Source organism: Anabrus simplex, chromosome 5, assembly GCF_040414725.1.
Source record: "Anabrus simplex isolate iqAnaSimp1 chromosome 5, ASM4041472v1, whole genome shotgun sequence".
NCBI classification, from domain to species: Eukaryota; Metazoa; Arthropoda; class Insecta; order Orthoptera; family Tettigoniidae; genus Anabrus; species Anabrus simplex.
In genome coordinates this window covers 151,194,744-151,217,563 of record NC_090269.1, presented here as the reverse complement: position 1 = coordinate 151,217,563, position 22,820 = coordinate 151,194,744, and the positions used below count along the sequence as shown (strand labels likewise).

Here is a 22,820-nt window from a genome sequence, read left to right as displayed (position 1 = left end):
TGATTCCCCTATAATTAGTGCATTCATATTTATTTCCCTTCTTATATATTGGGAAAATTATTCCTGTATTCCACTCATCAGGTATCCGTTCTTCCTCCCAAATCTTAATAATCAGTTCATGTATCTCTCCTAGCATTTCTTTGCTACTATTTTTAATCAGTTCACTTGTTATTCCGTCTTCTCCTGCTGCTTTATGGTTATTTACTTTTGCAACAGCATTTTCTACATCTTTCAATGTGGGGGCATTTATCCATTGTTCTGGTCCATTCTGCTCCATATGCCGTTCACTTTCTTCCACATCTTCTCTTTCCTTGTTACGGAGCTCTCGGAAATATTCGGTCCATCTTTCACTTATTTCCTCTTCATTCTGCAATAGCTTACCTTCTTACAGCCATTCAATCTTGGCTTATACCCTTTCCTGAAATAATTAATTTCATTATAGAATTCCTTTGTCCTCTTCTGTAACCTTTGTGTCTCTATACTCTCTAGTTTCTTCTTAATCACCTCTCTTTTCTTCTTCTTACAGATGTTATTAGCTTCACGTCTGCATTTCTCGTAATTTTCCCTATTTGACCTTGTATCTCTCTGTAACATTTTTGCTCTTGCTGCATCTTCTTTCCAATCGCTTCCTCACACTCCATATCGAACCAAATATTTCTTTTCTTTTTGGCTATACCCAGTGTTTCTTGTGCTGCATTTTGTATGCACTTTTGACCTTTTGCCCACCTTTCCTCTATTCCAGAAACTTGTCCAATCGTCTGTAAAGTATTATTCATTTTTGACTGGAATTCTTGTTTTCCTTCTGGTTGTTGTAGTTTTTCCAAATTCCATTTCTTTCTTTCCGTAGGTTGTCTCCTCTGTCCTATTGCCAATTTTTGCCTCACTATTGCTTTTACTAAATAATGATCAAAATCACAGTTTGGCCCTCTGCATGTCCTTACGTCAATAATCGATGCTGCATGCCTCATTGTCACTAGTACATGATCTATTTGATTTACCACATTGTTTCCTGGCATCTTCCACGTTCCTTAATGTATTTTCTTATGATCAAAACAGGTGCTTTTAATTATAAGACCACTCTTAGTTGCAAACTGTCCCAAGTAAAAACCATTCTCATTTGATTCCTCATGTAGTGTATATTTCCTGGCTATTGGTCTCATACACTCTTCCTTTCCCACTTTGGCATTAAAATCTCCTAAAATAATAGTCATGTCATATCTTGGTCCCTCTTCAACGGTTTGTACTAACTCATCATAAAATTGTTCCTTCCTTTCCTCATCCGCATCTTCAATTGGTGCATGTGCTGATATAACAGTTATGTTCCTAAACTTCCCCTTAATCCGAAGCTTACATATTCTATCTGAGATCGGTTCAAATCCTATTACACTCTTCTTCAATTTCCCATGTACTATAAATCCCGCACAGAACTGTCCTGTTCTTTCTTCCGGCCCACTGTAATAGAGGTTATAATCTTTCTTTTCAATACATCCTTGCCCTTTCCATCTTATTTCCTGAATCGCTACTAAGTCGTATCCAAATCTTTTTGTTTCATTTACAATTCCTTGCATTTTTCCCGGTTTCAACATTGTTCTTACATACCATGTCGCCATGTTTATATCCGCTTTCCTTACTCGTGTTCTTTTCCTAAGCTTTTGTCGTCTTCGATTTCCATCCGGTTTTCTCGTAGAAGTCTTCTGAACAATGCTTTTTTTACAAGGTGAGGCCATTAACCCCACGCTCAACCCTATCCACTGGCTGGGGACATTGATTTTGGAGCATCCTACTCCTTCACCACAACTAAGGAGTCCCGTCTACCCCGTCTTACATCCTCAACTAATTAACCCCAGTGAGGATGGGTTGCCTCATCCGCCTTTTCCACCATTCCGAAGGTCTCCTTCTCTGCTGGATCCGCCGTTAAGGTCTTCACCCGTAACCCTGGGCAACGGTTCCACGTTATACCCCGTGGAACTGGGTCCCCACCTGAACTTAGCCATCATTTTACACCGGCCTACTGGAGTAGAGGATGCCCACCCCCGCAACGTGGATGCGCCAGGCAGGAGTTACTCAAGTGGAGAATAGGGAAGGTGGCCCTATCTCCCTTGCGTCGGGTTAATGGTTGTGTATGGTACCACAACCAAAGGCAGTTAGCCCAAATGCACGGTTTTATTCTTTCTTCATTGAGAATGCCACAGTGCCCACACTGTTCTGTTGCCTGCTGCTCAAGACAGAACATAAGACACTGAGTACCGATTATGGATTTAGAACAAGCAGTTCGCAACAATCATATAATATGGAAATACTTACCATAGGCTATTGTGTCAATTCTGGGGGTGTTACGGTGCTCCAGCACCTCCACAAGCAGGGAAAGAAAAAAAAAAAAAAAAAAAAAAACAGATAACAGGAGAAAATGAAAGAAAGAAAAAAAGTGCGAATCTTAATTTTTCGTCGTAGTTCTTAACCCTGGCAGTACGAAGGTACTTTTATCCTGTACTTCACTAACGGCGAGGCTGAGGAATCTTTTGTTTACTTTATTCTCAATCGTAAGTGAGGTAGGCTATATGGGCATTATATTTTATTTATTAGATCTGATTTGTGTCCGCCTCTGTGGTGTAGTGGTTAGTGTGATTAGCTGCCACTCCCGGAGGCCCGGGTTCGATTCCCGGCTCTGCCACGAAATTTGAAAAGTGGTATGAGGGCTGGAACGGGATCCATTCAGCCTCAGGAGGTCAACTGAGTAGAGGGGTTCGATTCCCTTCTCAGCCATCCTCGAAGTGGTTTCCCACTTCTCCTCCCGGCAAATGCCGGGGTGGTACCCAAGTTAAGGCCATGGCCGCTTTCTTGTCTATCCCTTCCAGTCTTCCCATACCTTCACAAGGCCCCTATTTAGCATAACGGGTGAGGTATTGGCCCTCCTCCCCTGTTTTATCCCCCGACCCAAAGTCTCAAGCTCCATGACTGCCCTTGAGGTGGTAGAAGTGGGATCCCTCGCTGATTCCGAGGGAATAGCCAACCCTGGAGGGTAAACTAAGAAAGAGATCTGATTCGTCCAAAACTTCAGAAAGGCTAATTGATTCCAGATGTAAGTTGCTAAATATCACTTTAACTATTTTTACATGTACATCAGAACGTTGTTTTTCCAGCCTGCTTGCAGAGTGCCACGATGCAAGGGAAATTGAACGACAACGCAATCATGCATGTCTATAACTCATCTTTTTCTACCGTTTTTCTCACACCTGTGGGGTCACGGGTACGAACTGTGTAGCACATGTGGATTTGGTCCTGTTTTACGGCCGGATGCCCTTCCTGACGCAGCCCTATATGGAGGGATGTAATCACTATTGCATGTTTCTGTAATGGTTGATAGTGTAGTGTGTTTTCTGACCATGCAGCCAGTGAGTCGAACCATGCATGTCCATAATCAAGAACAAAAAATGAATCTGGAAACTGTGACAAACATTTTCATCAAACGATCGAATGTTCTTAGGAACACTCCCTCTATGAGTGAGAATTACGAATTCCGCAAAGATTTTTACTTTTTTTTTTTTTTTTTCTTTTCTAATGGCTTAAGATGTTCAGTTTCTCTTCTATTATTATATTGACAATAAGCGCCAAATTTGAGGCAGTTTACTTGTTTAAACTCAGTTTAGTATTATTCTAAGAGGAAACTACACTAATATGGGGGTTTTTAACCTTAAGATTTTAGAGACACGATTTCGGAGCTTTCTACCCCCTTTTTGGACTTGAGTTAGAGCACTCCCTCTAATTTTCAAACTCCGGCGCCACTGACTGTAGGCCTACTTGAGTGCTCGGGTTGTCTGTTCCAATACTCCCCTCAGATGAAAAAACAAAACTGCTCTTGGTGTTTAAGAATTAAATAGGCAATAGTAAGTACTTCTACCTTTTAATCAATGTTGGTAGTTAGGGATAATAATTACATGCAGTTCCAGGGGCGCACACACCGTTCTGTTCCGATTATGGACTGAGATGGCAACGAAAATGACCGGCAAATCATTTTAGTTTAATTTTCCTTCACTAGACTGCAGGACGAACGCAAGCTAGCTACATGCGCCCTGGCCCCCTACAGATTGCCTGTCCCTTCATTTCATTTCAGTTGTGTTTAAGGAAGGAGAGATGGCTGTTGTGGTGGTTCTATGTATAGCTTTGTTTTTTATCGCAGCTTTGTATCTTCTTCAGCAATCGCTCCGACCGAATAAATATCCCCCAGGTGAGTCACAGTATCTCTTGCATTTGGAAAATTTATATTATCTATCCTGATATTATGTATGGTTTATTTTTAATAATATATTGAATGGTGAATTAAATACCGACTAATTGAGGAATGTTTTGAATTGTGAAATGTTCGGATACTTCACTCACGTTATTATTTTGTGGCTAGGAGCTAAAGAATGTATATACAACCTTTTTCATCCGATTACTCAATCATTAAGCTAGATCATTCTCCAATTTAGTCTTGCAGTAGGATGATCCGACGTTTCTTTCAGAGAATTTTCGATTATATCCACATCTGAGTAAAACCCAAACAATAATTGTAAGTATATTTGATTGGCCTCAACTGCTACTTTTTTAGTGTATCTCCACTATTTCGACGTTATTCCTTCTCGTGAATTTTTATTCGCTTGTCAAAGTTCAGTTAGGATGTCTGTTTTACAATGTGCTTTACGTCGTTTAATGACGACGAGATAGGAAAGGGCTAGGAGCGGGAAGGAAGCGACCACGGCCTTAATTAAGGCACAACCCCAGCATTTGTTTTGTGTGAAAACGGGAAACCACGGACACCAACTTCAAGGCTGCCGGCAGTGGAGTTCGAACCCGCTATCCCAGTTAGGATGTGTTTCTATATCGTAACATAATAAGAGTGTCGGTTAGCTTTACTTGCACTAAAGGATGCAGTATTTTCGTTGTTGCAGTGGTTGTTGTGTTGAGGTTCGATTTTAACGTTGATCTGGATCGTCCCGCATTCGTGGGCAGGGTGTCAGGATAGGACTGTGGATCTGCACCTAACATACACTCGATATACGATCCTGATGCTGACAACAGCTAACCTTAGCGTGGTTCCCCCACTCCCATTTTTTCACATAGTAGTCGTACGATTATTGAAATTTTGCGTTATGTATCGATCAAGTAGTTTTCCCGTTTTCTTACCCATGTGGGGCCGATTACCTGAATTCTTCTAATATTCCGATGAGAATCAAACAAGAGTCATTGCCATTCCACTGTGACTCTATTCCCGAGACGGAGGTAAAATATTAACGTTACCTATCGGTTTTACGTCCCTCTAATTACTTCCACAATTAGACTGAGGTGCCAAAATTTTGTCCCACTAGAGTTCTGTTAGTACTAACATGCTGGTGTATTTGAGCACTTTCAAGAATGTTCAAGTTTATTATCACCGAGTGACCAAAAAGAGAGTATGGTGGCGACATCAGTGCGTTTTCAGAGACAATCAGTTACGCAAACAACCTGGACATAAAGATATAATTTGCTTTCCAGAATCATGTACGTATGTATTGTACCTGTAAAGCCATACGCTAAAATAAATAAACTTGCAAGTAACAGCGGACTGGGCCACGATCGACCATCTGAGTTGCTCATCCCAGCAGTTTTGCCTTTGCGAATTAAACGAAACCAACTAAATGTTGAGGAAAGAACCATACGTGTAAATGTTGCACCTAATTAACTTAAAGGGATTCCAGGCTCTTCATTTCCATATCCGACTCCTTGTGTAAATGATCAGCGAGGAAGGTTCACAGGATCCTGACGCAGGGCAGTCGAGTACATTTTTTTTTTCACACAGTTATGCCCAACTGAGGAGCACGCTTGAACTTACTTAGCTGATGATTTTGCTTTCCTCTCTCCCCAAAATCTCTTCATCCTCTCACTGAAATTCTTCTTAAGTTCTTCTGGCCAGGTTTTATTAGTTTTAGCTTTTGACTCCGCGAAACAATGATTATTAATTTAGTGTTCTAAAAGCAGATCGGTTCTTCATAGTTTCCTGGTTGATGTTGATTTCCTGAAGATCTGATTCTATTTCATTTATCCAGTTGGTCCTGACTTTCAGTGTGAGGGCAAGATTTAGAATTCTTTAGGTCAGTTTGTCATTGTTCATTCTGAGAATGTGACCTTTCAACCTCATTTTCCTGACAGTGTCTGAGATATCTTCATTATGACAATAAACTTCACTCTGTGCAGATTGGGCCGACAATTTTTCTTTCTTGCTTTTCTATATTATTTTATGAGTGATCTACCGCCAATGATTAAGGTTTCCGATGCGTATAATGTTTCAGGTTTTATTGCTGTGTTATAATGTCTTAGTTTTGTTTTCCGAGATGATAATTTTTTGTTATGTGTTCCAAGTGATTCGATATGATTATTGTTATTAGACCGCCTGGTGGCCATGATAATAAAGACATGAAGGCAATATGGTCTGACACCGTGGTTAGCCGGTTCGAACCCGACAGGGTAGGAGAGGTGGTAGTATCAGTGGCGATTTCTGGTATAGCGCAATGGAGCAATGAACCTTCAGTTTATATCAAATTGTACTCAACTACTTAACATTCATAACCCCCCTTGTCAATCTCGAAGCTCTTGCTTAGCCCATCTATCCGTAATATACTCGTAGGCCTACTGGCTTTCAGTTCATGTGAACTGCGCACGTTCCGTGGCTGGATACTTGTCTGAAATGAACCCCCTTGGAAGGCGATCTCTCCGTCCGTACCTGGGTGAAGGGAGTAGCGAGGTGCGGGAGGACATCGGCCTGAACGTAGGCAAGACCAGGATATCGCAGAAACAGATATCCGTGGTTTACGCAAGCGCAATATGCCACTCTCTCAAGTCGTGTTGTCGGGGGTGTTGGGGTAAGTATGTGTCTGCCATCTGTTGCCCTTACAGGAATTCATCTACGTAGCAGAAAGTAGTGTACATAATTAACGCTAGTGTTGAAGAGCATCATTACTACCAGCAGTCACATTAAACTGCTAAATTCTAATTGATGCCTTTTCCCAAATACTGAACATCAATACTTACCAAACATCTATTCATTTGTCTTCTTTGGAATAATTACTTTTTGGAGAGAAAATTAACTTAAAAATCACCGAGGCAAAGAGTAGCGGGAATGTAATACCAATGAAAACGCTAATTGCCTAGCCATAGAAGTTCTTAAAATTATGTTACCAACATTGTGAACAGTGCGAACATACATCCCTAAAGTTTACTTGTGTTTCAAGTCTGATGCTAGTGTTTACAAATTTTTGCAACAGTTATCAATTCGTAATATTACTGTACGCTGTGCAAGCGTGTGAGTGTTTTTCTGCACTGTTGTGCCGTTCAGAAACTTAATTTTTAGTACATATAAAGAAGTTACAATATTTTGTCCATGTGTGTATTTTTGTGAACTGTAGTTGCGTCCATAATCTTTGTTCTAGGGAAAGGTAAGAAGCAACATAACGAGTTTGAACAGTAATATGATACTTAAGAAGACAAACTTTTCTTCTCTCTCTCTTGAGCGTAAACTTAAAATTAAGGATGCCGGACGTCTAATGCCTGATCTTGATATAACTGGGCATCCTAAAAGTATAATAATAATAATAATAATAATAATAATAATAATAATAATAATAATAATAATAATAATGGGGTGTGGTCTCCGGGGAGACCGGGTGCAGGTCTTTTGATTTGATTCCCGTAGGCGACCTGTGCGTCATAATGAGGATGAAATGATGATGAAGACTACACATATACCCAGTCCGGGTGCCAGGGAAGTTAACCAATCATGGTTAAAATTCCCGACCCTGCCGGGAATCGAACCAGGGACCCCTGTGACCAACGGCCAGCACGCTAACCATTTAGCCATGGAGCCGGACATCCTAAAAGTAAAAGTAATGAAATCGTGCATAAATTCAGAATGGATATATAGGCTATATATAAAAGAATTGAGTGGTTCTGTGGGTGCGAAAGTAATAACATGTTGATTTGTTTTCCTTTTATATAAAACATGAGTGATGAAGGCGAAGGGACTTAGACCAAAGTCGGAGTGGTACATTTAGGACATTTGTCTCAAAAAAGTAAAGAAACACAAAAGTTATAAATCTCATATGCTTGCCCAGTTACAATTCGATCTCCTGAGAAGACACGATAACCGTCAGTAATTTGACTGTGCTTTCAGGCAGTCTGTAGAAAGAGACAACGATCAAGTACGAAAAAATCGTTACGTGCTGTGTAAAGTTCTGTGGCGCGTTTGAGATGGCACTGCGCGGGCATGAACTGAAATTGACGTTGCATTAAGAGACCATCTGTCCAAAGCTACTGTTTTCAAAGGCACCTAGAAAGACTTCAGAATGATTCACTTTCGTTCATGTATGAAATCTGTCGTGAGAAAAGAAAAAAATAAATCACCACAGCGCACTTCATTTCGGTAATCGCAGATGAGAACGCCGATATATCAACTACAGCACAATTTGTTATCGTTCTTCCCAATGGTAAGCCAGTTGAAAGATTCTGGGGTTTCCTCTCACCCTCTAGTCATGATGCTAAGACAAAGCAAAGTGTTTAAAATTTTCTTTGAGAGAAGTTGTGGATAGTCCAGATAAGTTGATTTCACAAGGTTACGATGGAGCAAATGTAATGAGTGGTCACCATTCAGGGTGCAAGTTCTCATCAGGGAAGATTTTAAGGCCGGTCTCCACTGATTAACATTTAACACCAACATGTTATATTGACATGTATATTGTGATTGTGTCTTCCAATTGACTTTGCATATTAACTCAGAATGTTGAGGTTAACACTTTTAACATGTTGGCGTGTTTTCCGCTCCAAGTGGAAAACATGTCAAGTCAATTCGTTGTTCGTGAGATGTTGGCACAGCTTCGGCAACTTCCTTGCCGTTTCCATGTCAACATATAGCCAGACGACGCAAACGACGTGCTTCTCGTGAAGCAGGATTATAGTTACAGCACTCCGCAACACTCATTCTCTTTGTTATAAGCTACAAATACAGTACCGGTACGCGCACGTGTGTCGTTCTCTCTGCACTATACTAAAATTTATAGTCAGAAATGGAGTGGAGCAAGATTATTTTGGACTTAATTAATGACATAGTAGAAAGGCCTTGTTTGTGGGATGTCTCATCAAAGAAATACAGAGATAAAGCGAACAAAGCCGACAGTTTCCAGGAACTCTAAATTATCTATAATTATTCCTGCGAGTGCATAAAAAAAAACTAGCGTCCCTCCGCTCCCAGTACAGTGGAGTATTGCAAAAAAAAAATCAGAAAAAGTCAGGGGGCGGGAGCGGACGAAGTTTATACTTCAAGGAGGTTTGCTTTTGAAGCAATGAGCAGGATGAGGGGAGAAAATGTATCTAATAACTACATTTCTAAATCATAACAAGAAGCAACGGTGGTAATAACAAAGGCCAAATCCTCTTTATCTGAGTCCATTTTCCTTGTTTGAAAATACTAGACACCACCTAAATATATTACCGCAAATTGATATGATGAACTACCTATATATAAACAAAGAAAGTCAAGTTTAACATGTTGATGGTGTCACCAGTTAACATTCAACACTTTTAACTTTTAACATGTTGTTAAATGTTAATCAGTGGAGACCGGCCTTTAGGCATGCACATTATGTTCACCGTTATGCCCATTCTTTGAACTTAGTCATGGCACAGGTGACAGGGGGGAGAGGAGATATTGAAGGGGGGATTTTTCCTTCTGTTGAACCCCCAGTGACGAAAGTCACGCGCCGCCACTGGGTGGTATGCAATTTAACACTAGATTGCTTGCCAAAAGCCTGGATTCTACAGCTGGATTCAATTCCAAACCTCTCCGCAGTGCTCATATGGAGTAAGGGTATAACACGCTGCTGATGGTAATTCGTCCGTCGGATGGGAGACATAAAGCCTTCAGCAGACCCCTTGCTGCTATTCGACAGGGCTAGGCTATGTGCCGGCACCGTTTTCACCCTTTTCAATTCATTTCATCTCATTAACTCCTCTGAAATGTTTGACGTCAGGAAGGGCATCCGGTCGTAAAATGTCGCTATGAAGATTCATCTCACCTCATACCCGACACCGTACAGCAACAGGACAATGGTCGGGCGGTGAGGCCTTCGGTTCAGAATGTCCCGAATTCAGTTCCGGCCGGGTCGGGGATTTTAACTCTGCCTGATTAATTCTTCTGTTTTGTGTTTATGCCAACACTTCCCTCTTCATATCCAGACAGTACACTACGCTACCAACGACAAGATAAACACTCAACAGTGATTACATCCCTCCATGTTGGCGTCAGGAAGGGCATCCGGCCATAAAATAGGGACAAATCCACATGTGGGACACAGTTCGCACCCGCGACCGCACGGAAGTGGGAAAAATGGTAGATTATTATTATTATTATTATTATAGCCGAGCTGAGTTGCTCAGAGGGTTGAGGCACTGGCCTTCTGACCCCAACTAGGCAATTTCGATCCTGGCTCGGTCCGGTGGTATTTGAAGGTGCTCAAATGCGTCAGCCTCTTGTCGATAGATTTACTGGCACGTAAAAGAACTCCTGCGGGACTAAATTCCGGCACCTCGGCATCTCCGAAAACCGAAAAAGTGGTTAGTGAGACGTAAAGTTTTATTATTTTCATTATTTACTGAGAGATTATTGAATCAAAGACAATGATTGATTGAAAATTGGAGAAAATATGTTGTTGTAGTTGCTTCACGTCGCACCGACACAGATAGCGGTTGTGGCCTTATTTAAGGTACAGCCCCATTATTTGCCTGGTGTGGAAATGGGAAACCATATTCAGGGCTACCGACAGTGGAGTTCGAACCCTCTGTCTCCCGAATGCAAGCTCACAGGTGTGCGCCCTTAATCGCAAGGCCAATTCGCTCGGTGGAGAACAATAACGTCTAGGATTCTTGTAATGTATACGTGTGAAGGGAGTTATTTACTTACAGTGATAAGTGACCAATAACATGTGAAGGGAGTTATTTACTTACAGTGATAAGTTACCGGACTTGGAGCGGGTGATTCACCATCTGCCAGCACCCGTTTCTTGCCTACGAAGTTGGCTAAGACAGCCGACCGCATGCTGTGATAACTTTATCTTTTTGCGTCTTTTCTCTCCCCCTCTCCCCCCCCCACCCCAATCTTAAATCGGGTTTTAGGCTAAATTATATATTACTCATCATTATTGGCTTTTTCCTATTTTAAATAAATTAAATATTACATCATTACACTGTGCCTTTGCTAGCGGGACCTAGTGTTTACAGTGCACTAAGTCTTCTGGTATAGGCTAGAGCAATTTTGTTACTTTCATTGACCAGTCTCACCCTTATCCTTGGCTTTGACAATATGAAAGTGACCCCCTGCGGGTGGGGGACGCACATGTAGAATACACCCGCGGTATCCCCTGCCTGTCGTAAGAGGCGACTACAAGGGGCGACCAAGGATTGATTGAATTAGAACCACGAAACTACTCTTGATTCGTACCATCATGCGGGGAATACCATGGGTTGTATGTACTTGCGAGTAGTATCACTAAATTGGTACGAAATAGGTTTGTGATAAGTTGCAGTAAAAAGCCTGGCCTGGTGGATTCCAGTACCCGTGCGTTGTACCCATGTGAGCAACACCGCGGGTCTGGGCGTAGCCTGTGAGTTGTACCGCTATATGAGTGGCACCGTGGGTCAGCGTTGCCTGTGATTGGTACCCACTATGTGAGGAACACCACGGGAATACCGGCGTCCGTGACTAGTAACCTAGGTGAGGAACTTTACCGGTTTGCGTTGGCTATGAGTGGCGCCATTGTGTGAGCAACACCATAGGTCTGCGTTCCCTGTACGAATTGCAATACTTGTGAGTAGTACCATCTTGTGTGGACCACCGTGAGTCTTCGTACTTTTGATCAGTACCCCAAAAAGACAAATACCATGGTTCTACTTTACTCGCGACATGTACCATTCTATGGGGCCTTAGACTTGAATTTAGCACCCCTTCAGACATCAAGCATCATTGTGCTTAATAAATGGTCCCTTGGTTAGTAATACTCTAATTAACTACCTTCTTTTTGAGTCTGATCCACTGTTTTTGTTTGTTTGTTTTTGTTTTTCGTAGGGTTCATGTCCATCCATTCATTCTTCATGACATTTTTTATTTTATTTTGGTCAGTGGATGAATTTGAATTTTTTGTTATTTCATTTCGTACCATTAGGGGCCGATGACCTCGATGTTAGGCCCCTTTAAACAACAAGCATCATCATTATCATCAATATGAAAGTGACTGAGGTATGAGCGAGGCTAGTAATGCCATTCCTTATGCAGCCAGTCCCTGTTATGAATGGAGTGAAAATGTTACTCATAGGGTCGTTTGGTGCATGCATTTCAGTGGGCTTGGCAACTTCTGGCTTGGTTAGGAAAGCAACGGGGAACTACCTCACTCCTCATTTCCCTAGCATGCCTCTTCAGTGATGCCAAGGCCATCTATTACAGCTGATGGCGGAGCTGTTGAGGATCCAACTAGCCTTAGGGCTGAGGACTGAACATACATATTTTATTAGCTGTGATGTTCCTTCCCCAAACTATTCAATATACCGTAAACATATTCGGCACAGTCAAACTCAAGACCGCGTAAGGAACATCGAGTGTGCCCCTTATGGTGATTAGAAATTAAAGCCTCCTCGTTTGCTATTTCAGTTTTGTTTTTCTCAACAACACCCGCCCGGACAAGACATGCGATTTAAGTACAAATGTCTTTAGCTTATCTTTCACATCTGCTTATCATAACCATTTTCATTGAAGAAATTGAAATTAATAGTGAGTGTTCTTGCTTTTACTACAGCAAACTAACCAATTATATTTAATCAGAGTTAGATTTTTCTGATTCCTCTCAGAAAAGCAGGTCACTCAGACGTTGTCGACTCGTAGACGCGCTTCATTATGTCCAATCTTTGTCCCGTTTCTCCACGGGGTCGTAAAATGAATCTTCGTAGAGTTTTAAGATTGGATCCCTTCCTGGCGCCGACCTCATCAGAGGAATTCATGAGATGGAATTAATGACGTAATGTATGATAGTAGGAAGGGAGAGGATTAAACCCGGTGCCGGCATATAGCCTGCCCCAGCCGAATAGCAACAAGGGGTCTCCTGAAGGCTTTACGTCCCCCATCCGACGGACGAATCACCATCAAGAGCGTTATATGCCCTCACTCCATATTAGCACTGCGGAGAGGTTTGAAATTGAACCCAGGCTTTTAGCTCGCAATTTAGTGATGAGCAATTGTATATCACCATCTCTCCTGCTCTACCGGCCAACATTCTGATGGGGAACATCTTTTCGACAAACAGGACTTGGACCGATTAACCATGGTGTCGGACTATATAGGCCTTGACGATCATAGCCATCAGGCGGACTTGAAAGAAAGAAAGAAAGAAAGAAAGAAAGAAAGATGTGGGTTCGAACCCACTACCTCACAGCTGCACGTCCCTAACCGCACGGTCTCTTTGCGCACGGCTAACTCGCTTGATGGAGAACAATAACGTCTAAGTTTCTTGTAATGTATACGTGTAAAGAAAGAAAAATCAATATATATAAATAAAGAAAGAAATACACAAATAAATACATAAAATGAAATTAGCTTACACGAATACAACAAGAAAGCGCAATCCAGGAGGGCCAGGCCATTAGAAACACTGAACTTGAGAAATAAAGAGCTTGACGTGAGAACTCAAGAAGCTACATCGAAGGATTGGGAGTACGATCTTAAGACAATATATATACATTGGAGCATGGAAGCTCAGGAAGAACAATGCCTAATGAGATGAGAAAGGTAATGGATGCCATCTGGAAAAGAAGTTTGACTGAGCTTCACATAGCAACAGACAGTTTAAGCGGCGAACGGGACCGTGGGTAAGAGTGTGATGTTTGGGACATCACTGAATGTTTTAATTATTGAACTATATATTTAATTGATAATATGTATATATTTAATCACTGATAGGTCATTTTAAATTAATATGTATATATATATATAGGGCTTTTATCATCCATTTCAATCATCATTTCATTTCTTTGTATCGCGGCTATAACGTATCCTGAACGAACAAATTATTGGGTAAAGTATTTCAACATCACGCATATTTATAACTTGCAGTAAACTTTCCAATAGTCGTTGTGAGGTGACCAGAGTCAGCAGGCTAATTTCAGCCCAGTTCCAGGAAAAGTACGTCATCGAGGTTACGAGAGACCTTACCCTCTCCACCTCATGAAAAGACAGTTGATACATTATTAACACCCACTTTTCAAACTCAGCTTCGAGACGCTTTATTTCAGCGGGAAAGTTCAGCCTATGTGAATGAACGTAATGAAGCAACGTGATGAATGCACAGCTATACAAGGGAGAAGGGATGAGACATCGAATCTTACTGGACCATGTGATATGGCTGATGGAAGGAGACTTGTGAACCGATAAATACCACCGACAAGGGCTGGAGAGGACATTCATTCGGACAGCCGGACTTTCTCATTTATATACTTATTCATTCTACGTCTACACATCGGAGAAGATTTTAACTTAGTTCACTTCGCATCTGAGTATATTCTACTCAAAAGTTACTCTCATTGGGACTTGTTATCTCAATGACGAGAGGTAGTCAACGGGAGACCGGTTCTGACTGGTATAGGGGAGCAGAGCTTTTATTATGAGTTTAGCTACGCTACTTTTCCGTAATAAGGAAGAATACAAGTGTATTCTCTCCATGAACATAACCCATGGTGGTTTTGCACTTAAAATTAGGACTCATTACGACTTTATGTAAGGAGTACAGTAGGAAGTGCTGAGGACAGGAAATGTGGATGTAGGACTGGAATTCAACAACAGATGAGGCAGCCTGTACGAGAGATCCACCCATCTTCAGCTTCAAGACAACAGAGTCTACATTTGGTGAGCTTATGGCATAAGTTACTGCAAGTCTTCGCGCAACAGTTCACTTTCTTAGAGTTAATTTCATTCACTTTTTCTTTTGCTTCCGTAAGTTCAGATTTCGTTAATACGCCGTTACGTCACGTTTTTCATCTTAATAAATAGCTGTTTTAATTTATATTTTATGAAATGATTATTAATGATCCTTAAATTCCAAGTTAGTGTACTTAATGATTTGTGTTCCGTTCACCCCACCCCTGGGAGTTTTTTGAGTCTCATTACGTATTTTTTATTTATTATTATTATTATTAATTATCTACTTTTGTTTTCAAGCCATAAGCTTGAAGACTGGCGCCCTTGGGATACTGTTTCTGGAGAAACCATGACATATCATTTATTTATTTTAATATTAAAGTGACCCGCCACGTTATAAATTTGTCATACATCTGTGGGCAAAGTGGGTACGTCACATATTGTCGCCACAACTGAGGGGCTCGTAAATCATTAAGTACTGGTATAGAAGGATAAAATCAGTAGTTTGGGGGTAACTGTTGTGTATCCACAGTATATTTTCTTGTGTGTTTGATTTTGGGGGTAACATGGCTGAGCAAGAGGAGAAAGACATGACGCTGCGTAGTGGACACGTGCTGAAGGGTAGTACTTTAAGTAATTCTAAGGAAGAGTTAGATAAATGTGTAGAGGAGGAAACTGATATTAGGAGCGAAGATAGCGAAGGGAATAAGAGTAGGAATGACGAAGTTACGTTAGATTCAGACGATAGTACGATGGGGGGCGAGGCGGAGGTTAGTCCTAACAGTGAGGGTAATAATAATCAGTTACTTGAAATGATGCAGTTAATGTTGAGTAAGATAGAGGACAGTAAATCTGAAATAAAAATGAATTGGAACAAATTAAAACAGATGTAGAACAAACTAAATCAGAAATTAAAAATGAAGTAGAACAAACTAAACGAGAATTGAGTAAGGCATTGAATGAACACAAATTCGAAGCTAATAAAAGGATGGACGAACATAGCAAACAGTTACAAGAATTATTTAAGCAAAATGAAAGATTTAACAAGCAGATAGAGGAACAGAAAGAGACAACTAAGCAAAACAAACAAGAGGTAGAAAAGAAATTTGTAGAGCAGAGGAGTGAGTTGTTGGGATTAATGGAAAAAGAAAGCAACAACACTAGAAAGGAGTTAGAGACACAGGTGACAAGTATTAATAATAAAGTTGAGATCCAAAAGGAAGAAATAAAAGAATTTAAAGATCAGGTACAAAACAAGATCGATACGGTTAAGTGTATAATAGAAAACAACACTAGGGAACAAAGAGAAAAGTTTGCGATGGTAGAAGGCAATGCAGTGGAAATTAAGACATTGAAAGAAAAACAGAACACTGTAGTGAATGAAATTGAAAGAAGAGATAAAGATGTAGATAACCGCATAGCGATGGCAGAAGCACGCATACGACGAGAAGTAAGAGAAAGGCAAGGTAACACTGAGAGGCAAAGTCGTGGAGGGATTTGCAGTAAGGAAATCGAATTACCGAAGTTCAATGGGAAACAAACTAACCCACTAGAATTTCTGAAAACAGTAGAAAAACGGTTTGAGAAACGGATTGAGGAAGGGTTTATGGACTGGGAAGAGGCGATCGACATTATTGATCATGCTTTTGTGGGAGAGACGCGTTCCTGGTTTTCAGTCTATAAAAGTAACATGAAAAGTCTGGAGGAATTTAAGACGAAGTTCACAGACAAATACTGGAACGAAAACGTTCAAAGCCGTGAAAGAGAAAGGGTAGTATTCGGGAAATTCAAACATAATGAATGTGTCTCTATGACTGAGTATTTTTTGTCACATGTTATGATTTGCCAGAATTTAGACGGAATCACGGCCGATTCAGATGTAGTCAGATTACTGTTACGACATTTTCCAGACAGGGTACGCGAAGCAGCGTGTATGCAAGTATTAAAACTATTCAGGAAATGGAGCAATTATTAGGGAGTTTTGATGCACTAGGAAACATTGGGCATAGAACAGGAAACGCACATAATTTTGTTCCTCATAGTGAACCAAGGGACAACAGGAGACAGCCAAACTACGAGAATCGTAATCAGTTTCAGCCAAGGCATAACGGTAGGGGTGGCGCATCTGAAAATAGAACGGGAAATGCCCAACAAGTCAGAGGACAAGGTACTGACGAGCCAAGTGTAGGTACACGATCGCAACCTTTAAACTAAATGCAGGCTGTAATGATGGGTCAGAATTCCAGCCTTACCAGGAAGTAGTTAGGAATTGTGTTATGAAACTATTGCCATATGACCTAGATGTTAAGGAAGACCTTATGTGTGAAACAGATAATAATTATTTAGATTCGGGTGATGAAGTGATTAATCCTGTGGTTCAATTAGAAGTTTGGGGGGCGTATGTTCACGCGTTAATTGATACTGGAAGTCAGAAATCATGTATTAGTTCAGAATGGTATGACTCTTTAGTTAAACAGGGTATTATGATGGAAGAGATGCCTGTTAAGTCTACATTCATTATTACAGCTGTTGGTAAGAAGTCGAAACAAATATGCAAGCAGGTTGCGGTGCCGATTTGTATAGAGGGTTTTATTTCAGTACAGGTATGTTTGGTTATTCCTCACCTTGTATTTGATCTCATCTTGGGATGTGACTGGCTGACTTTAAAATCGGCTCAGCTAGATTACGATGATGCAACGGTAAATCTGAAGTGGGATAATAAGTATGTCAAACTCGAACTGAAAAATGAAATTCAGAGGAAAACGAATGTTTGTGCTATGTGGAGTGTTATTGAGGTTTCTAGATATGAGGAGAAACCCAGTGAGGGGTTTAATTTATGCCAGTTGTGGTTGAAAGAGGATCAGAAGGATGCATTATTTGAAGCTGCGAGTAACAGTAAATTAGAGGAAGTCCAGAGGGACGAATTGTTGGCAGTGTTATGTGAACACGCTGAGATTTTTTCTAAGAAACCCGGTAAAACACATGTTTATGAACATTCTTTTTCATTGCTGGATGACAGTCCTTTCAGCGGGCCACGGTATGCTATCCCACACAAATATGCCAAGGCAGTTGACGATCAGATACAAGCTATGTTAGCTGATGGGATAATTGAAGTGTCTAATAGCCAGTATGTAAATTCTTTAATCGTTGTGCCTAAGAGTGATGGGAGCGTTAGACTTTGCATTGATGGGAGAGATATGAATAGACGTATTTGTACTGACCAGTTAAAATCACAGACTATTGAAGAGTTAATTCAGGGCTTTGAGGGTAAAAAATGGTTTTCATCTGTTGATTTAAGAAGTAGTTTTTGGCAGATTCCTTTGAGAGTAGAGGACAGGCCTCTGACAGCATTTAGTCATAAGTACAGCTTGTATCAGTTTCAGCGCGTTCCCTGCGGTACGAAGACTAGTTCTGCAGCCTTATTTAGAGCATTAAATATTGCATTAGGTGATGTGGCAGGGGATTTCGCCACGGTTTTTATTGATGATATGGCTGGAGTTTTATATCAAGGACCTTATCGTATACATAAGAAACTAGGACCTTGTGCTTATAAATTATCTGACGGTGATTGCATTTTATTGGGTTCATTCAACATTCGGAGTTTACGTAAATATATTACGAGTCCTGTGGATTTTCCATAGTGCTGGAATATAGGTCAGTGAGCCTGGCCACGCTTATCTCTTACATAATATACACCTGTCGCAGCGTGGAGTGACTGCTCTCTGGTAGGTGGAGTTTCCCAAGTTTTGTTTTGCTTGCTACACGATGTGTGTATACGATTAACACGAGTTCATTACCAAGGCTACGTCTGTTCTCTTTACGTGACGCCATGTATGGGTAATCTAGTATTTGATTTTATATAACGAGGATCATTAATATTGCAGTTTAAAATTTGTAAATTCACCGTAGACTATATTATGTCTTCATAAAGACTTGCAATAATTTTACCCTAGGCTAAAACCACGTGAATGTGTTAGCGTGTGTGAAGTGATAGTCATACAGCAAGAACGTATAAACACTTGAAAGAGTAATACGATGCATTTTGTTTGTGTAAATTTTGTACAGAGCTAAATTGAATTGTCAAGTGTTGCATACACTGGATTCATAAAATCAGCAAGAGATGACGAACATTTGAGAAAGTGAGACATCAGAACCTCGCTAAGTTGTAATATTGTGTTTTAATGGAAATTTTGAAGTGTTATATATTATCTGTTATTAAGTTGTAGGTAGAATCATCAAGTTGTAATTTTGTAAAATAGTGTTGTGTTGTATACAGTAATGAATGAATGTGCAGTTGTTTTGGGAACAAGTGTAACGTAAGTGGCAATGTGTGGGTGTGAGCCCTCAACGAAGTACTACTTGTTTCAGGCTCAGAGAGGCGAATGTGATGTTTGGGACATCACTGAATGTTTTAATTATTGAACTATATATTTAATTGATAATATGTATATATTTAATCACTGATAGGTCATTTTAAATTAATATGTATATATATAGGGCTTTTATCATCCATTTCAATCATCATTTCATTTCTTTGTATCGCGGCTATAACGTATTCTGAAGGAACAAATTATTGGGTAAAGTATTTCAACATCACGCATATTTATAACTTGCAGTAAACTTTCCAATAGCCGTTGTGAGGTGACCAGAGTCAGCAGGCTAATTTCAGCCCAGTTCCAGGAAAAGTACGTCATCGAGGTTACGAGAGACCTTACCCTCTCCACCTCATGAAAAGACAGTTGATACATTATTAACACCCACTTTTCAAACTCAGCTTCGAGACGCTTTATTTCAGCGGGAAAGTTCAGCCTATGTGAATGAACGTAATGAAGCAACGTGATGGATGCACAGCTATACAAGGGAGAAGGGATGAGACATCGAATCTTACTGGACCATGTGATATGGCTGATGGAAGGAGACTTGTGAACCGATAAATACCACCGACAAGGGCTGGAAAGGACATTCATTCGGACAGCCGGACTTTCTCATTTATATACTTATTCATTCTATGTCTACACATCGGAGAAGATTTTAACTTAGTTCACTTCGCATCTGAGTATATTCTACTCAAAAGTTACTCTCATTGGGACTTGTTATCTCAATGACGAGAGGTAGTCAACGGGAGACCGGTTCTGACTGGTATAGGGGAGCAGAGCTTTTATTATGAGTTTAGCTACGCTACTTTTCCGTAATAAGGAAGAATACAAGTGTATTCTCTCCATGAACATAACCCATGGTGGTTTTGCACTTAAAATTAGGACTCATTACGACTTTATGTAAGGAGTACAGTAGGAAGTGCTAAGGACAGGAAATGTGGATGTAGGACTGGAATTCAACAACAGATGAGGCAGCCTGTACGAGAGATCCACCCATCTTCAGCTTCAAGACAACAGAGTCTACATTTGGTGAGCTTATGGCATAAGTTACTGCAAGTCTTCGCGCAACAGTTCATTTTCTTAGAGTTAATTTCATTCACTTTTTCTTTTGCTTCCGTAAGTTCAGATTTCGTTAATACGCCGTTACGTCACGTTTTTCATCTTAATAAATAGCTGTTTTAATTTATATTTTATGAAATGATTATTAATGATCCTTAAATTCCAAGTTAGTGTACTTAATGATTTTGTGTTCCGTTCACCCCACCCCTGGGAGTTTTTTGAGTCTCATTACGTATTTTTTATTTATTATTATTATTAATTATCTACTTTTGTTTTCAAGCCATAAGCTTGAAGACTGGCGCCCTTGGGATACTGTTTCTGGAGAAACCATGACATATCATTTATTTATTTTAATATTAAAGTGACCCGCCACGTTATAAATTTGTCATACATCTGTGGGCAAAGTGGGTACGTCACAAGAGTTCTCATCTGCAAATCACTTTCACCAAGTGTGTCGTTCTTGTTGGGCCGCTCAATTGCCTGTGATTGTCTGAGGCGAGGCGTCTCGCTCTAAATTGAAGTTCAGGAGCGTTGGCTAACCAACAGCTTGCTGCGTGCTGATCCGCAGAAGGATTGGAGAAAAAGTCCATTCAACTCAAGTAAACGGAAAAATTAGTTAAAACTCAGTCATAGCTCTCGCAGACAGCCTAGAGGGCGTCAGACCAGGTCATAGATTGTTGTTCTTCTCAAACCCGGCGGATTTTTTAAAATAATAATATTAATATTAATAATCCGAAATACACCGACTGAGCAAATGTCATGGGATAGCGGAGCACTGATGCGCAGATGTGTCGTCTGCGCACCACACGCCCCCTGTGCCAGCGGTAGTTGTATAGGAGGCCTTGTGAGCAGTGGCTGTGCATGTGACAGGCGTAACATGGAGCGTCGTCGTGAGCTGACACCGTTCGAACGGGGTATGGTGGTCGGTGCCCGACGGATGAGAAGTGCGATTTCGGATATGGTGCGGGAATTCGGCTTCACACGATCAACCGTGTCCAGGGTGTATCGTGAATGGTTGAATGCGGGTGTCACCGTCCACAACAGACGAACGACCAGCCGTCCAGCCACCCTCGATGACCGTGACTGGCGACAACTGAGACGGATTGTCAATAGTGACAGACGGGCAACCGTGCAACAAATCACGGCTCAATTCAACACAGGCCGTGTTAGACACGTCTCCCAGTGGACAATCAGTAGGAACATCGGTTCTATGGGGTAAGGGAGCCGGCGCCGCACACGGGTGCCACTGTTAACCCAACGTCATCGGGCACAACGACGCGCATTTGTCGCCAGTCACCAGGGATGGACACTGGAACAATGGCGTAATGTGAAATGGTCGGACGAATCACGATTTCAACTGCACCATGCCGATGGGAGGCACCGTGTATGGCGCAGACCACATGAAGCGATGGATCCCGCCTGCCTCGAAGGTGTGGTCCAGGGCGCTGATGTGTCTCTTATGGTGTGGGGTGCATTTTCCTGGTATGGAATGGGCCCCCTAGTTGTTCTGGAAGAGACTTTGAATGGTACGCGGTATGTTGAGCTGCTCGGAGACCATCTCCACCCGTTTTTGGCCTTCCAGTGTCCAGACGGTTCTGCGGTGTTTCAAGGTCGTAACGCGCTTTCACATCGCTCCCAGGACGCCCGGGAATAGTTCCAGGAACATGCAGCGGAGGTCCAACGATGCCATGGCCACCCAGGAGCCCCGATATGGACCCTATCGAGCATATCTGGGATGTCCTGGAACGCAGGCTCCGTGCCATGGATCCTGCACCCACGAACAGACCAGCATTGACGGCCGCTCTGCAAACGATTTGGTGTCAGTTGCGTCCAGAAGACTACCAGGGACTTGTCGAATCACTTCCACGGCGTCTCACTGCAGTTCGCAGGGCCAGAGGAGGCTATTAGGTGACTATCCCATGACATTTGCTAAGTCAGTGTAGTTCCAGATGCAATACTCGTGTCGTTGCACAAGTTAATTAAAGTATGTATGATTTGCTGAGTGACATAAAGCGGACCAGAAAAACGGCTGAACACGATCATTTGGTAATGGGGCTTCAAGTTCTTTAACCGGCGTTCACTTGATTTTGCACGGTAAGACCTTTTATGCTTGTCTGGTTCGAAGGATACATAAGTTATTGCAAAGTTCAGTGAGACAATTTTTACTCCCAGGAGAAGTAGTCGGATGTGGACTGCTGTATGTGTAGTTGCGTGAAATGGTGATTTTCAGTGACTTACAACGGGTGGTGGAGAGTTCTACGAATTGGAACCTTCGTCCGAGGCGAATAAGCGCCCAATCTTGGAAGTCCTTGAAAGTGGTAAACAATTACATAGTGCTTCATATTCCTTTGGGAAGCCTTCTTGCTCTGACAAACAGTATACCAGACGGTTGCGACTATTTCCTAATTCGGAGGGCATTAACTCAC

General features: G+C 41.4%; 1 protein-coding gene across 2 annotated transcripts in view; it reads left to right on the top strand.

Annotated features, from left to right (window-relative positions):
• The first annotated feature begins 4,123 nt into the window (after nt 1–4,123).
• The window catches only part of LOC136874717 (probable cytochrome P450 305a1), a 221,527-nt gene continuing 202,830 nt past the window's right edge, over nt 4,124–22,820 (top strand). The window contains exon 1 of one of the 2 annotated variants that reach the window (XM_067148370.2): nt 4,124–4,225. In XM_067148370.2, the coding sequence (XP_067004471.1) occupies nt 4,132–4,225 (94 nt within the window). In that variant the 5' untranslated portion in view covers nt 4,124–4,131. The remainder of the gene's footprint in view (nt 4,226–22,820) is intronic. The other variant, XM_067148371.2, reaches the window with a different exon arrangement.